Here is a 13,954-nt window from a genome sequence, read left to right on the forward strand (position 1 = left end):
ACCCAAACCAAGATGCTGGTGGCCTTCTTGGCCACCTGGGCAAGTACTTCAGTCGAGCTTCTGCAGTTCTGCCACGTCCAAAGCTGCTCAACACCCTGTGGCCGAAGACCAAGCGGAGAGACGCAAGTGGAACCTGTGTCCTTCTCCAAGGTCCTGCTCACACTGGGGACAGCAGAGGACTGGGTGCCCCCCAAAGGCAAGCCTCAGGACCCTCAGTCCTCTTGTCCAGAAGGTGCAGCACACCCCCTTCATTTCAGCAACTGCACCTACAGCTCCAGCCAAGCCTCACACCGAGCCCTCCTCACTGGTGTTTGCTTTGAAGAGCCCTGAGAACATTCAGGCAGGTGCAGAGTGGCCTGGCCTGAGCCTCCCAGGCCACTCATGAGCACTTCATGCTTGCTTCATTATCCCAGCAGAAAGCCCTGCCTGAGAGCAGCCTCTCTGGGATCAACACATCATGGAGCCTCCTGTTTCTGGAAGAGGAAAAGACCTGCCCAAGCCTGAGGAAATGGCATCATTAGTGGTTAAGCTTGAGCCTGAGACGAGGCCATGCTGAGAGCCAACAGCTCAGCACACAGCTGCCAGTTCCAAACCTTCAGTCTCCAGAGACTGGGCACAGGGAATCCTCCAAACCCAGCATGGTGGAGGGGGAAGAGACTGCTGGAGCTCATCCAGACCAACTGCCTGCTCCAGCAGGGGCACCCACAGCAGCGTGCACAGGGTCACAATGCCCAGATGGACTTGGAAGCTCTCCAGACAAGGAGACTCCACAACCTCTCTGGGCAGCCTGCTCAGGGCTCCACCACCCTGACAATCAACAAGTTGCTCCTGATGGAACCTCCTGGGTCCTAGGTGTCCCTGGCCCCTTGTCCTGTCAACGGGCACTGCTAAGAAGAGTCTGGTCCCATCATCTTGCCCCCCCCAGATCCTTTAGCTCTTGCTGAGCATTGAGCAGATCCCCTCTCAGGCTGCTCTTCTCCAGGTCACCCCTCACCTGTACTGCTGCAGGAGGTTGTTCCTCCCCAGGTGCAGGACCCTGCACTTGCTCTGCTTGCACTTCATGAGGTTCCCCTGCCCAACTGCCCAGCCTGGCCAGGTCTCACTAGATGGCAACAGATGCTGTTTGGGTGCTGCCACTCCTCCCAGCTTGGCACCAGCAGCAAACAATGTCCCTTTAATCATGGCCACTGATGGAGCTGCTGAACAAGATTGGATCTAGTCCTGACCTCTGGGGAACACTACAAGCTCCAGGTCTCCAGCTGGACTCTGCTCCACTGATCACAACCCTCTAAAGGTTGAACTTCCAGCTTGGAGAAGTGTTGGTGGTGCTTCTGCTACTTTCTAGATGGGTGAGGTCTACAAAACAATTAGTAATTGTTTTCTGTGAGGATAATTAGTAAAGAAACATTAGGAAAGAGGAGGTCGGGGATAAAAATCAGTGTTCAGTGACTAAACAAGGAGCCCTTGGAAGGCAGATCACCCACTACTTCATGGTGGGTCACAACATGCAAGCTTGAGGTGGTCTCCAAGGACATGGCCTAACACACAAGGGCAGTGAGGGCCTCCCTGGAGGCACCTCAACCACAGCCTGACCCTGGCTTTGAAAAGGCTAATTAAGAACTGAAGCTGTTTGCAGAGAGAGGTGAGAAAGAGGGGGGATGGCAGAAGCTGCTGGACACCAAGCATGAACCCACCAACCAGTCCCTTTGCCTTTGAAGGTTGGCTAGTGGCCACATTGAGTGTGGCCCCCAGACAGCTTCCCATTCAGGTTTGGAAACAGATCTGTCTGAAGAGGTTGTGGTAAGATGAGGCTCTCCCAAGTCCAAGAGGACCTTTTTGACTCCAGCCCAGTATGAGGAGCTACCTGTCAGGTGGATGTTTGGAACCCTGAGGTGGTGATAGTCATACATACCCTCTGGCTGAAGGTCTAAATACTCTTGAGCAACACCCCCAGCAAGAGAGAGAGGCAGGAAGAGAGAGAAAGCAAAGAAAGAAGACAAACCAGTAAAGATTGCTGAAAAAAATGAGACAAAAGAGTTAACTTTGCAACCCTACCCTCAGGAGATCCTCCTGCCTGGAAGGCCTGGAAGCTGTGTGCAAGAGGACAACCACTGCACAGGGCATGTTTCAGAGACAAGTCAGATCATTCTGCACCAGAAGGCAGAAGATTCCATGTGCTGCTAAAAGCACCTTGCTGAGGCCACACACACGTGGCCTGAAGGCATCCAAGAGTGAGGTTTGTCAGAACTGGAGGCTCTTTGGATCCAGAAGCTCTGGGGAAATCCTTGTTTCAGCACAAGGAACCCCCATAAAAAATAAAATGTAGGCCAGGAGGTTGGCTCCATACTCTGGAAGTCAAGAAATTAGTTAGATCCATCAGAAAGATGTTTTGTGTGACCTTTATGGTAGGCAATGTTCTTAGGAGCTCAGGCAGAACACCCACAAAGGACCTCCTGCTAAACCAAGCAAGGGGAAAGCACTGACTGCCCAGAGGTTAAACGATGGGGGTGGGGGTGCAGGCAAGCAGACAACCAGCAGCAGTGGAGAATTTTCACAGAACCATGGAATGGTGGCAGGACCCTTTCAGGGGCATCTTTGACACCTGTAACTAGAGCAGAGCCCCAGACAACCTGGCCTGGAATGGCTGCAGGCAGGAGGCTTCTAATGCCTCTCTGTGTAGTCTGGGACAGGGTCTCAGCATCCTCAGTATGAAGAACATCTCCCTTCTCTTCCTTCTCTCTTCTAAATGTCACTCTTCTGGGTTCAAACTATCACCCCTTGTCCTGTCCCAGCAGGCCCTGCTCAAAGGTCTGTCCCCATCCTTCTTCTAAGCCCTGAAAGGCCACAAGAAGGTCTCTCTGGAGCCTTCTCTTCTCCAGCCTGAAGAACTCTGACTCTCTCAGCCTGGCCTCACAGCAGAGGGCTTCCAGCCCTCCCATCACTGCTATGACCTCCTCTGGACCTCCTCCTACAGGTCCAGGTCTCTGCTGAGGAGTGCAGAGCTGGCCCCAGCACCACAGGTGGGGCCTCAGCCCAGGATGGATGCCATTGGTTCTGGGCTGAGGACACACTGGTGTCACTCAGGAGGACCTTCATCCTTGGAAGGAACACGAGGAACAACCTCACACAACTTCACCCTGGGTTACATTTCTAGCTAGGAGGAACATTTCACCCAAGCTCACTCTTTGGCAAAGCAAACCAGCTTCTTCTCTCAAGTGACCAGAGTGGGTTAGCCTTGAGAAGATGGAATTCCCCCCAAAAGCCAGGGAATTTCAGACCCACTCAAGTTCTTTCTTTGCCATTTTTTGTCTCTGCTGCACCACTTGGAGAATGAAGTGAGAGCTGGAGCAGTTGAGATCTCCTCCTGGCAAGAGCACACCCTGACTCCACTCCAGGCCTTGCCACCAGGAGAAGCTTTGCTTGACCCTTCAGTGTCCTCTGTCCTGACATCTCTGCCATGAGTGCATGCCTGGATCCCTTGTGCAGACAGACAGGAGATACTTCAGTGATGTGTGGCTCCTTGGCTAGCAGTCACCACCAACCTTCCTACTATCAGTATCTCCTTATCACAACCCCCCTGGGGCAAGACAACACCATGGAATGGGGGAAATGGGTCGGGGAACCTCTCAGGGTCATCTACTTCAATCCCCTTCCAGTCATCAGGGACATCTCCGAATGGAGCAGGTTGCTCAAGAACCCATCAAGCCTTGACTACCTCCATGGCTGGGAGATACTCCCCTACCTCCCTGGGCAACCTGTTCCAGAGTTCCATTGCCCTCCTAATGAAGAGATTCCTCCTCATGTTCAACCTCATCACCCATTTCACAGGGTCATGGAATCCCCAGGTCCCAGCATGGTGGGGTGGGAAGGGACCTCTGGAGCTCACCCAGTCTAACCCCCCTGATCAAGCAGGGTCACCCACAGCAGCTTGCTCAGCATCACAATGTCCAGGGAGGTTTGGAAGCTCTCCACAGAAGTAGACTCAACAATGTCTCTGGATAGCCTGCTCCAGGGCTCCACCACCCTCACAGCCAACAGATTCTCCTTTGGGCACCACAGTGTCTAAAAGGGATGAGGACTTAAGACAAGGGAGGTGTCCCTTGCCCATGGCCACGGGAGGCTGGAACCAGATGACCTTCAAGGTCCCTCACAAACGCCCAGCAGAAAGAGGCTAAAGCAGTGCAGGGCCAGAGCCCAGCCCGTGGTGCCCCCTGCTCCTCACCTGCTGAACACAGCCTTCTCGCTCTTGGCATCCATGCTCAGCTTGATGGTCTCCTGGCCCGAGCCTGTGCTGATGGTTTCCGTGACCACGGCAGCCTTCTCCTCCTCCTCCTCCTCGCTGTCGGAGCCTCCCGAGGAGCTGCTGTCCGAGGCCACCAGCGGTGCTTTCCTGCTCACGCAGACGTTCCAAACGCAGGGGGAGGCAGTGCTGGCTGAGGAGAAGAAAGAAGTCACAAGGTAGGGGCAACTAACTCCCCAGGCACCATGCCAAGCAGGAGGACACGCAGCAGTGGCTGCAACAACTAACAGCCCAGGTGGTGGCTTCTGTGCAGCTGCCTCAGCACAGAACAGTTCTCTCTGGAAGGCAGGAGAAAAGCCCAACCCCACAGCTCAGTGTTCTCCACCTCATGTGCTGGGTTGAACACAAGCAGCAGAAGAGATGATGCTCTCTACTTGGTGAGTGGTGAGAACTCTGACCAGAGGACTAAGGAAGTTTCTGAGCTGCCTGCTAACCTCACTTGGCTCCCAGAATCTCCAAATTCCAGCATGCTGGGGTGGGGAGGGACATCTGGAGTTGACAGAATCTCAGAGTCAAGCAGGTTGGAAGGGACCTCCCAGATCATCCAGTCCAACCTATCAAGTTCATCCAGTCCAACTCCCCTGCTCTAAGCAGGGCACCCACAGCAGCTTGCACAGGGTCACAACATCCAGTTGGGGTTGGAAGCTCTCCAGAGGAGGAGACTCCACAACCTCTCTTGGCAGCCTGCTCCCAGGCTTCACCACCCTCACAGCCAACAAGCTGCTCCTAATGGCACCTCCTGCGTTCCAGCTGGTGACCCCAGCTCCTTATCCTGTCACTGGACTGCACTGACAATAGCCTGACCCTTCCCTCTTGCCACCCCTCCTTTAGCTCTTGCTGACCACTGAGCAGATCCCCTCTCAGGCTGCTCTTCTCCAGGCTCCACAGCCCCAAGGCTCTCAGCCTTTCCTCCTCAGAGATGGCCCAGGCCCCTCAGCATCTTCAGAGTCTTCACTGGACTCTCTGCAGTAGTTCTCTGTCCTTGAACTGTGGAGCACAGAACTGGACCCAGGACTCCAGCTGTGGCCTCAATGGAGTGAGCAGGGTGGGAGGAAAACCTCCCTCAACCTGCTGCCCACCCTCTTCTGCATGCACCCCAGGGCTTTAGTGGAACTCAAGCTGGTGTCTGCAGTCCCCACTGAGGGGTGGGCAATGCTGGAGAGGAAAGCAGGGTGACACCTTCTGCCATGTGCATGTTCTCCACGTGCATTGGAGAAGAAATGGAGCTTGAGTGAAGAAACTTCTTCACTGAGCCACAGAACCTAAACTTGGCTGGAAGAGACCTTGAAGCTCTTCAAGTCCAACCTTTCTAAGGGTCTCCTCAAGCCCTGGAACAGGCTTCCCAGGAGGTGGCTGAATCCCCACACCTGGATGTGTTTCACAGAGGCAGAGATGCGGTGCTGAGGGCTGTGGTGTAGCACCACACTTGGTGTTTCTTCTTCAACCTAAACCTCCCTTGAGGCCACTTCACATTTCCTAGAGTCACAGAATGGTTCTGGTAGGGAAAGACCTTCAAGATCATCAAGCCCAACCCTTTCAACCATGGTTTTGTCCCCTAACACTCCTCACTTACAGTTCTTGTCCTGACTCTGCTTCGGGTTTCCATCGGAATTGTTGCTCTCTGTGTCAGCAGGAGAACTGCATCGTGGACCTGATTCTGAGCTAAAGCAAGAAGAGAAAGAAAACCAACCCTGAGAATCAACTCCAGGTATCTCAGCTGGGCTTCCAACCACCCCCAGGAGGAGAAAGGAGCAGGGCTTGCTCCTTTTAAAGAGTTACTGAACTATTGAATCCTCTCAGTGAAGCAGCAATGACAGTTTACCACTCAAGACATCAGTGCTACCACAAGTTGGAAGCACTGGAAGGTCAAGCATGGAGCTAACAGTGTTAGAAGATAAAGAAGGTAGCAAGAGGAAAGGGAAGAAGAAGATGCTGGTATCACAGCATCACTTCACCAAACCATGCTGACAGTCATAGAATTGTTAAGGTTGGAAAAGACCTCTAAGATCAAGTCATCAACCCAACCCCACCATGGCCACTAAGCCATGAGATCATCAAGTCCAACCACCAGCCCAACCCCACCATGGCTACTAAGCCATGAGATCATCAAGTCCAACCACCAGCCCAGCACCACCACAAGCAGTAAGGACTTCCCAGAGTGCCACATCCACACACTTCTTGAGCACCTCCCTGGGCAGCTGACCCAAGGCCTGAGCACTCTTCCAGCCCCTGTCTCACGCCCAAGCCAGAGAGCAAAGAAAGGCCAGGAGCCCCTCTTACCAACAGAAGGGTTGGAAGTCTGTAAACTTTGCCCACCCTTTCTCCTCGGGCGCAGTGTTCTCCGGCGCCGCCGAGTCCCACACGCTGGAGCCGACGTCCATGGCGACGCAGGGCGTGGGGGGCTTGGAGCTGACAGGCTCAAACACGGCTGTCCAACCAGACCCTGCAGGCACACAACAAGGGGCTGCAGCTTCTGGGAGCTCTCAGCAGCTCTGCTCAGCCCCAGAACCTTCCAAAAGACGAAAAGAAAAGAAGACAGAGCAAGGCAGGGAAGTGCTTTGAGAGCTGCTTGGCTCACAGGCTGCAGCCAGCCAGCTTGGAAATCCTCCTCTGACACCACTGACCCAAGCCCACCATGGCCACCAAGCCATGAGGTCATCAACAGAGCCACAGAACAGTCACACAATCAGCCAGGGCTGGAAGGGACCCCAAGGAGCAGCCAGTGCCAACCCCCCTGCCATGCCCAGGGACACCTTACCCTAGAGCAGGCTGCACACAGCCTCAGCCAGCCTGGCCTCAAACACCTCCAGCCATGGGGCCTCAACCACCTCCCTGGGCAACCCATTCCAGCCTCTCACCACTCTCCTGCTCAACAACTTCCTCCTCACCTCCAGCCTCACTCTCCCCACCTCCACCTTTGCTCCATTCCCCCCACTCCTGCCACTCCCTCACAGCCTCAAAAGTCCCTCCCCAGCTTTTTTGGAGCCCCCTTCAGATCCTGGCAGGCCACAAGAAGGTCATCTGGGAGCCTCCTCTGCTGCAGCCTGCACAGCCCCAACTCTTTCAGGCTGTGCTCACAGCAGAGCTGCTGCAGCCTCTGAGCATCCTCCTGGCCCTGCTCCGGACACTCTCCAGCATCTCCACAGCCCTCTTGTCCCGGGGGCTCCAGAGCTGGATGCAAGACTCCAGCTGGGGTCTCAGCAGAGCAGAGCAGAGGGGCAGAATCCCCTCCCTGGCCCTGCTGGCCACACTGCTGCTGCTGCAGCCCAGGCTCTGCTTGGCTTTCTGGGCTGCAAGTGCACACTGCTGGCTCCTGCTCAGCTTCTCTTCCAGCAGCACCCCCAAGTGCCTCTGCTCAGGGCTGCTCTCCAGCCTGGCACTGCCCAGCCTGCATTGGTGCTTGGCATTGCCTCCACCCAGCTGCAGGACCTTGCCCTTGGCCTTGTTGCACCTCCTGAGCTTGGCCTGTGCCCACCTCTGCAGCCTGCCCAGGTCTCTCTGGCTGGATCCCTGCCCTCAGCCTGGCTGCTGCAGCACACAGCTTGGTGTGGGCAGCAACCTTGCTGAGGCTGTACTCAGTGCCTCTGCCCATGACACCCACAGAGATGTTGAACAAGACTGGTCCCAGAGGGACTCCGCTTGCCCCTGGCCTCCACTTGGCCATGGAGCCATTGGCAGCCACTCTTTGGGTGCAGCCAATAGACTGCAAGTGGAGATACTTGACAACCAGATCATCTTTAAGGTCCCTTCAAACCAAACCATGTGTGAGGAACCACAGAATGACTTGAGTTGGAAGAGACCTTAAAGATCATCTAGTTCAAACTCAGCAGGGACACCTCCCACCAGCCCAGCCTTAAAATGCTTCCAGACATGAGCTGTCCACAACATCTCTGGACAACCAGGAGCTAATGTCACAACCAACCACCAAGACTTCACTGCTTCTCACAGAGAATCATACAATCAAGCAGCTTGGAAGAGACCTCCAAGTTCCAACCTAGCACCCAGCCCTGGCCAATCACCCAGACCATGGCACTAAGTGCCCCAGCTAGACTTGGCTGCAACACCTCCCTGGACAGCCCATTCCAATGCCAATCACTCTCTCTGCCAACAACTTCCTCCTCACAGCCAGCCTAGACCTGCCCTGGCACAGCTTCCGGCTGTGTCCCCTTCTTCTGTTGCTGGCTGCCTGGCAGCAGAGCCCAAACCCACCTGGCTACAGCGTCCCTGCAGGGAGGTATGATCACACTTGGACCTGTATGGTGGTCTTGGCCCAAGTGAAGCATCACCACACCCAGCTATGAAGGAGCTGTGCTCAACCTCATTGGTACTTCAGAAGGTCAAGCTGAAGACTGTGACTGAAGCTGCACATCTGCACAGAACCGCCACAGGAACTGGACAATGTCCACCCTGCTGCTCTGTGGAGCAACTGAAGGACTCATTTCACCTTGAGTGATGTGGGAAGCTCCTTACCTTCAGAGGAAGCTGAGGAGTCCTTCTGCTCAGAGACATTGCTCTTGGTGGCAGCTGAGGCAGGAGGTGGCTGCTGCTCTGTCTCCTCCTCTTCCGAGTCCACGCTGCCGTCGTGATCGCCGTTCTCAAGATCGCTCTTGGAGGAGCTCTCTGAGGTCTGAGAGGCTCCAAACCTAGATGCAGAGCTCACATTTAGGAACGCCCTTAGAGCAGCCAGGTCATCTGCCAGGGCATCAGGAGCTCCTACAGAGGGATCTGGCCAGGCTGGATCCACGGGCTGAGGTTCAGCAAGGTCAAGTGCTGGGTCCTGCACTTGGGTCCCTGGGCACCACCACCAAGAGTCTGGCCCCATCCTCTTGTCCTGCACTCTTTAGCTCTTGCTGAGCACTGAGCAGATCCCCTCTCAGGCTGCTCTTCTCCAGGCTCAACAGCCCCAGGGCTCTCAGCCCTTCCTCCTCACACAGATGGCTCCAGGTTCCTCGGCAGCCTCCCAGCAGGCACTGGACCCTCTCCAGTAGCTCCCAGTCTCTCTTGAACTGGACCTAGTTCTCCATCTGGGGCCTCATCAGGGCAGAGTAAAGAGGCAGGAGAAACCTCCCTTGTCCTGCTGCCCACACTGCTCCTGAGCCAGCCCAGGATGCCACTGGCTCTGCTGCCCACCTGGGCACTGCTGCCTCAGCTTCAGCTCCTCTCTGCCAGCACCCCCAGGGCCCTCTCTGCCTGGCTGCTCTCAGCCACTCTGGCCCCAGCCTGTAGTGCTGCTTGGGGTTGTTGTGGCCAAAGTGCTGAACTTGTCCTTGGCCTTGTTAAATAGAGAGTTTTGTAGAGTTTAGGACCAAAAAGAAGTAACTCCACCTTCTGTGGCCCCCTCACCGTGTTCTTGACTTCACTTGGGTTGCATAGGTGATCTCCTTATCTTCCCAGATGTCTTCTTCCTCCTCGTTGTCATCAAACTGTTGGATCCTCTCATTGCAGCAGGCTTCAAAGAGGGAAGCGTTGGGCTGAAAGGGGATAAAGGAAGAGCTCAATCTTCCTTCTGGCTCCAAATGAGCACAGATGCAGATGCACACCACAGGGGAAAAGAGGGAGAGTCCTTCGATGGAAAGCATGGGCAGCAGGGAGGGTTCTCCACCTCTGCTCCACGCTGGGGAGACTCAGCCTGGGGTAGCAGGTCCAGCTCTGCAGCCTCCAACACAAGAAGGACAGGGAATTGTTAGAGTAGGCCCAGAGGAGGCCACAGAGATGATCAGAGGGCTGGAAAACCTCGAGGATTAGGATGTTTTAGGCATTGGAATACATTACCCAGGGAGGTGGTGGAGCCACCAACCCTGGAAGTGTTCAAGAAACACGTGGACATGCCACCTGGGGACATGGTTTGCTGGGCATGGTAGTATTAAGTTAGAGATTGGACTTGGTGATCTTCAAGGTCTCTGCCAACCAAAACAATTCTGTGACAGGCTGAGAGCTGGGTCTGCTCAGCCTGGAGAAGAGGAGGCTCTACGGGGACCTTCTGGTGCCCTTCAGTATTTGAAGGGGGCTCCAGGAGAGCTGTGAGGGACTTTTGAGAGAGGTATGGAATGACAGGACCAGGAGTGATGGCTTCAGATTGGAAGATGATGGATTGAGATGAGACATTAGGAGGAAGTTTTTCCCCATGAGTGTGGTGAGGCTTTGGAACAGGTTGCCCAGATAAGCTGAGGAGGTTCCAAGCCTGAAAGTGTTCAAAGCCAGGTTTGATGGGGTCTTGAGCAACCTAGTCTGGCAGGTGTCAGCCCTGCCCATGGCAGGGGGCTGGAACTAGACAGTCATTAAGGACCCTTCCAACCCAACCCACTGTGACTCTATAATTAAAGAGAACTGCTTCTGAGATCTTCCCCAGATGTCCTCTGAGGGCAGATGTAGTGCCTGGAGTTCCCTAAACAGCCTCAGCTCTGAGGACACCTCCTAGCAGAGCACAAGATGGAAAGGTTGGTTCCTTCCAACAAGGCAGAAGCTGCTGGAGGCACAGCCTTGCCCCGGGAGGCTGCACTTACGCTGTCGTCATCGGCGTCGATGGTGAAGCTGATCTCCGCGATCCTGTCAAAGGGGGCGCTGCAAAAGGAAGAGGAAGACATCAGCGGTGGGCACGGAGGAGAAAACCCTTTCCCAATCCCAACAGAGGGCACTACAGGAGACTTTTCAATGCCTCCTGCCTCTGCTCCCTGAATATTCACTCATGCATTGCATTCCATTATCTCCTTGAGATGGGAGATAGCTTCGGCTTTGCATTCTGAGCTCTGATTCAACCCCTGAGCACAGAACCTTTGTCATCATCTTGCTGAGATGGTGTTTGGGGCTTCCTGGCAGCCACAGCACTGCCTGGCTGACATTTTGCACCTCTCGTGGGACCTATGGAGTATAAAGGCCATCTTCAGCTTCCAAGACCACTCAAAAGCACAGTTAATAAAGAGGAACAGAATCCTGTCCTATCAGGGAGTGCCAGGCCTGGGGGGAATGGAGCAAAGGTGGAGGTGGGGAGAGTGAGGCTGGAGGTGAGGAGGAAGTTGTTGAGCAGGAGAGTGGTGAGAGGCTGGAATGGGTTGCCCAGGGAGGTGGTTGAGGCCCCATGGCAGGAGGTGTTTGAGGCCAGGCTGGCTGAGGCTGTGTGCAGCCTGCTCTAGGGTAGGGTGTCCCTGGGCATGGCAGGGAGGTTGGCACTGGCTGCTCCTTGGGGTCCCTTCCAGCCCTGACTGATTCTGTGATCTGCACCCATCTGCTCTGAGATTCCAGTCCTATCTTCACCCGAGAATTCCACAGAGTTCCTCCCCGTGAGAGCAGACCCAGGGACGGGACCTCCCCTCCTGCAGGGTGGACACCCCTCACAACTCCCGTACATTACTAGGACAGGAGAGCTGCAGAACTCCTTCCATGACCCAATTTCCAGGAGAGCCTGGAACTGCCTGGTCAAGAACAGCAGAGGGTGCTGCAGGCCACGAAACTCCACCCCACCAGCAGAGCTGGAGCCATTCACCACTTCAGGCAGCTCCTCGGTTAATTCCTCCTCCATCTCCACACCAACCCTTCTCCTCCACCTCCATCCCCACTCTTCTCTGCAGAATCACAGCACCGTGCAGGCTGGCAAAGCCCCTCAGCATCACCAAGTCCAACCGACATCCCCTCTCACAAAGGTTCACCTTGCACCCTGTCCCCAGGCACCACATCCCAGCACCCCTTAAAGACATGCAGGGGTGATGATTCAACCACCTCCCTGGGCAGCCCATTCCAGTGCCTGACCACTCTTGCTAGGAAAAGAATCTTCCTAACGTCCAGTCTAAACCTACACTGTTGCAGCTCGAGGCTGTTCCCTTTTGTTCTATCACTAATGACCTGTGAGAAGAGACCAGCAGCAACCTCTCCACAAGGACCTTTGAGGTCTCCCCTCAAGCCTCCTCTTTTTCAAACCAAACAGCAGCCTCAATAAATGAGATCTGGAGCAGCCAAAGGGTTGGAGAGGTGTGAGCTGCCCAGAGCTTTCTGGGCTAAAAGTGTCCTGCTTCTGCCTGGATTGCAGGACACCAGGAGCCTGCAGCTCCTGGCAAAGCAGACCCAACACCTGCTGGGCTGTGAGCTGCAGGACGGATGGTCCAGCCTGCGCTGCCACACACTCTGCTCTCTCTGTCACTCTGAGTGACGGCTCTGATCCAGAAGAGTCTTGCAGGAGATGACAGTGAACAGGCAAAAATGGATGGCAGGGAACACAGTAAGCAGATATCCTCCTGGAGAACTCTTCTCTCACCACACAGACTCCAAATGGTTACAACTTCTGAGCCCTTATGGACAGGTGGGATGAGCACAGCTCCAGGAAGCTCCTCAGCTACTACTCCTGGGTCAGAAGACTACAAAATAGTTCAGGTTGGAAGAGACCTTTAAGATCCTGGAGTCCAACCCTTAACCCAGCACCACCAGGGCACTACCAACCCATGGCCCTCCACACCACATCTCCACGGCTTTGAAACCCACCCAGGGATGGGGACTCCACCACTGCCCTGGGCAGCTTGGGCCAGGCCTGGATGACCCTCAAGGGGCAGAAACTGTTCCTCATGTCCAATCTAAACCTTCCCTGGAGCAACCTTGAGGCCATTTCTTCTTGTCCCATCACCTGGGAGAATATCTTGACCCCCATCCTGGCTCCAGCCTCTTTTCAGGAAGTTACAGAGAGCCAGACTCTCTAGATCCTACTCCTCCTCCTCCAGACCCTTCATCAGCTCTGTTGCCCTCCTCTGGACCTGCTCTCCAGCCCCTCACTGGTATTTTTTTAGAGAGAGTGACACAAAACTGACCCCAGGATTCAAGATGGTTCTTCTAGAAAGGCAGCACCAACCCCACACCTTGACCTCAGCAAGTCACAGAAGATGGAACCACCTCTACCTGCCTTCCCTAAACCTTTCTTAGCTCCTGTCTGATCCATGTTTCCCTCTTCATAAGAGAGAAGGTGGCTGAATGTTTCCATGCACTTCAGCAGAACACTCTGCTGCCTGCTCCTCATTTCCCCAAGGACTAAAGGCGCCAGAGAAGATCAGTGTCATTGCCTGGAGTCGGCTCTAATGCTTCACCTTCCCTCAATGGTTGGATGGTGACTGTCTGGTCTATTAATGCCTCTGATCAGAAGGACTTGTTCTTGGCTCTCCAACCTTTGGAGACCCTGGTGGAGCCCTCTAAATAAAGGTCAGTTGCGTCCCAAACCATGCATCAGTTTCAAACAGCAGAAGGTTTGCAGCGAGCTCCCTTTTGACACCTTGAGCCTAGAGAAGATGAGATGCAAAAAGCCTTAAAGCTCTTCAAGTTTCACCAACTTACTTGATGTTATCATCCTGGTCTGCAAACTCCTCATCATTAAAGCCAAACTGGTCCACAAAGTTGGCTGTCATCTGCTGGATCTGGTACTCGGAGAAGGCCTGAGGAGCAGAACCCAGGGAAGAGCCATCAGGAAGGGGTCCAAATTGACTGTGCCAATTCACACAGACTCCAAAGAGCACTAAAATGACAGAAAACTGAGGGACTTGGAGAAGTTCATCATCTACTCCTCGGTGAGACACTGGCACAGGTTGAGCAACCCCTGGATGCCCCCTCCCTGAAGGTGTCCAAGGCCAGATTGGATGAGACCTTGAGCAAGCTGGGCTAGTGGGAGGTGTCCCTGCCCATAGC

The 13,954-nt window shown here is 54.6% G+C and overlaps 1 protein-coding gene across 7 annotated transcripts in view; it reads right to left on the reverse strand.

Annotated features, from left to right (window-relative positions):
- The window catches only part of PPP6R2 (protein phosphatase 6 regulatory subunit 2), a 76,220-nt gene that overhangs the window by 10,475 nt on the left and 51,791 nt on the right, over window positions 1–13,954 (reverse strand). For 5 of the 7 annotated variants that reach the window (XR_010302178.1, XR_010302176.1, XR_010302177.1 and 2 more), the window contains exons 16-23: window positions 13,607–13,704; window positions 10,804–10,861; window positions 9,644–9,771; window positions 8,771–8,943; window positions 6,581–6,743; window positions 5,874–5,962; window positions 4,223–4,433; window positions 1,913–1,936 (exon numbers count right to left, since the gene is read on the reverse strand). Coding sequence is in view for 3 of the 7 variants with exons in the window: in XM_064142818.1 (XP_063998888.1) it covers window positions 1,913–1,936; window positions 4,223–4,433; window positions 5,874–5,962; window positions 6,581–6,743; window positions 8,771–8,943; window positions 9,644–9,771; window positions 10,804–10,861; window positions 13,607–13,704 (944 nt within the window). In the remaining 4 variants the exon portion in view is untranslated. The remainder of the gene's footprint in view (window positions 1–1,912; window positions 1,937–4,222; window positions 4,434–5,873; window positions 5,963–6,580; window positions 6,744–8,770; window positions 8,944–9,643; window positions 9,772–10,803; window positions 10,862–13,606; window positions 13,705–13,954) is intronic. The other 2 variants (XM_064142820.1, XM_064142819.1) reach the window with 2 other exon arrangements.

This window comes from Pogoniulus pusillus, chromosome 4, assembly GCF_015220805.1.
Source record: "Pogoniulus pusillus isolate bPogPus1 chromosome 4, bPogPus1.pri, whole genome shotgun sequence".
NCBI lineage: Eukaryota > Metazoa > Chordata > Aves > Piciformes > Lybiidae > Pogoniulus > Pogoniulus pusillus.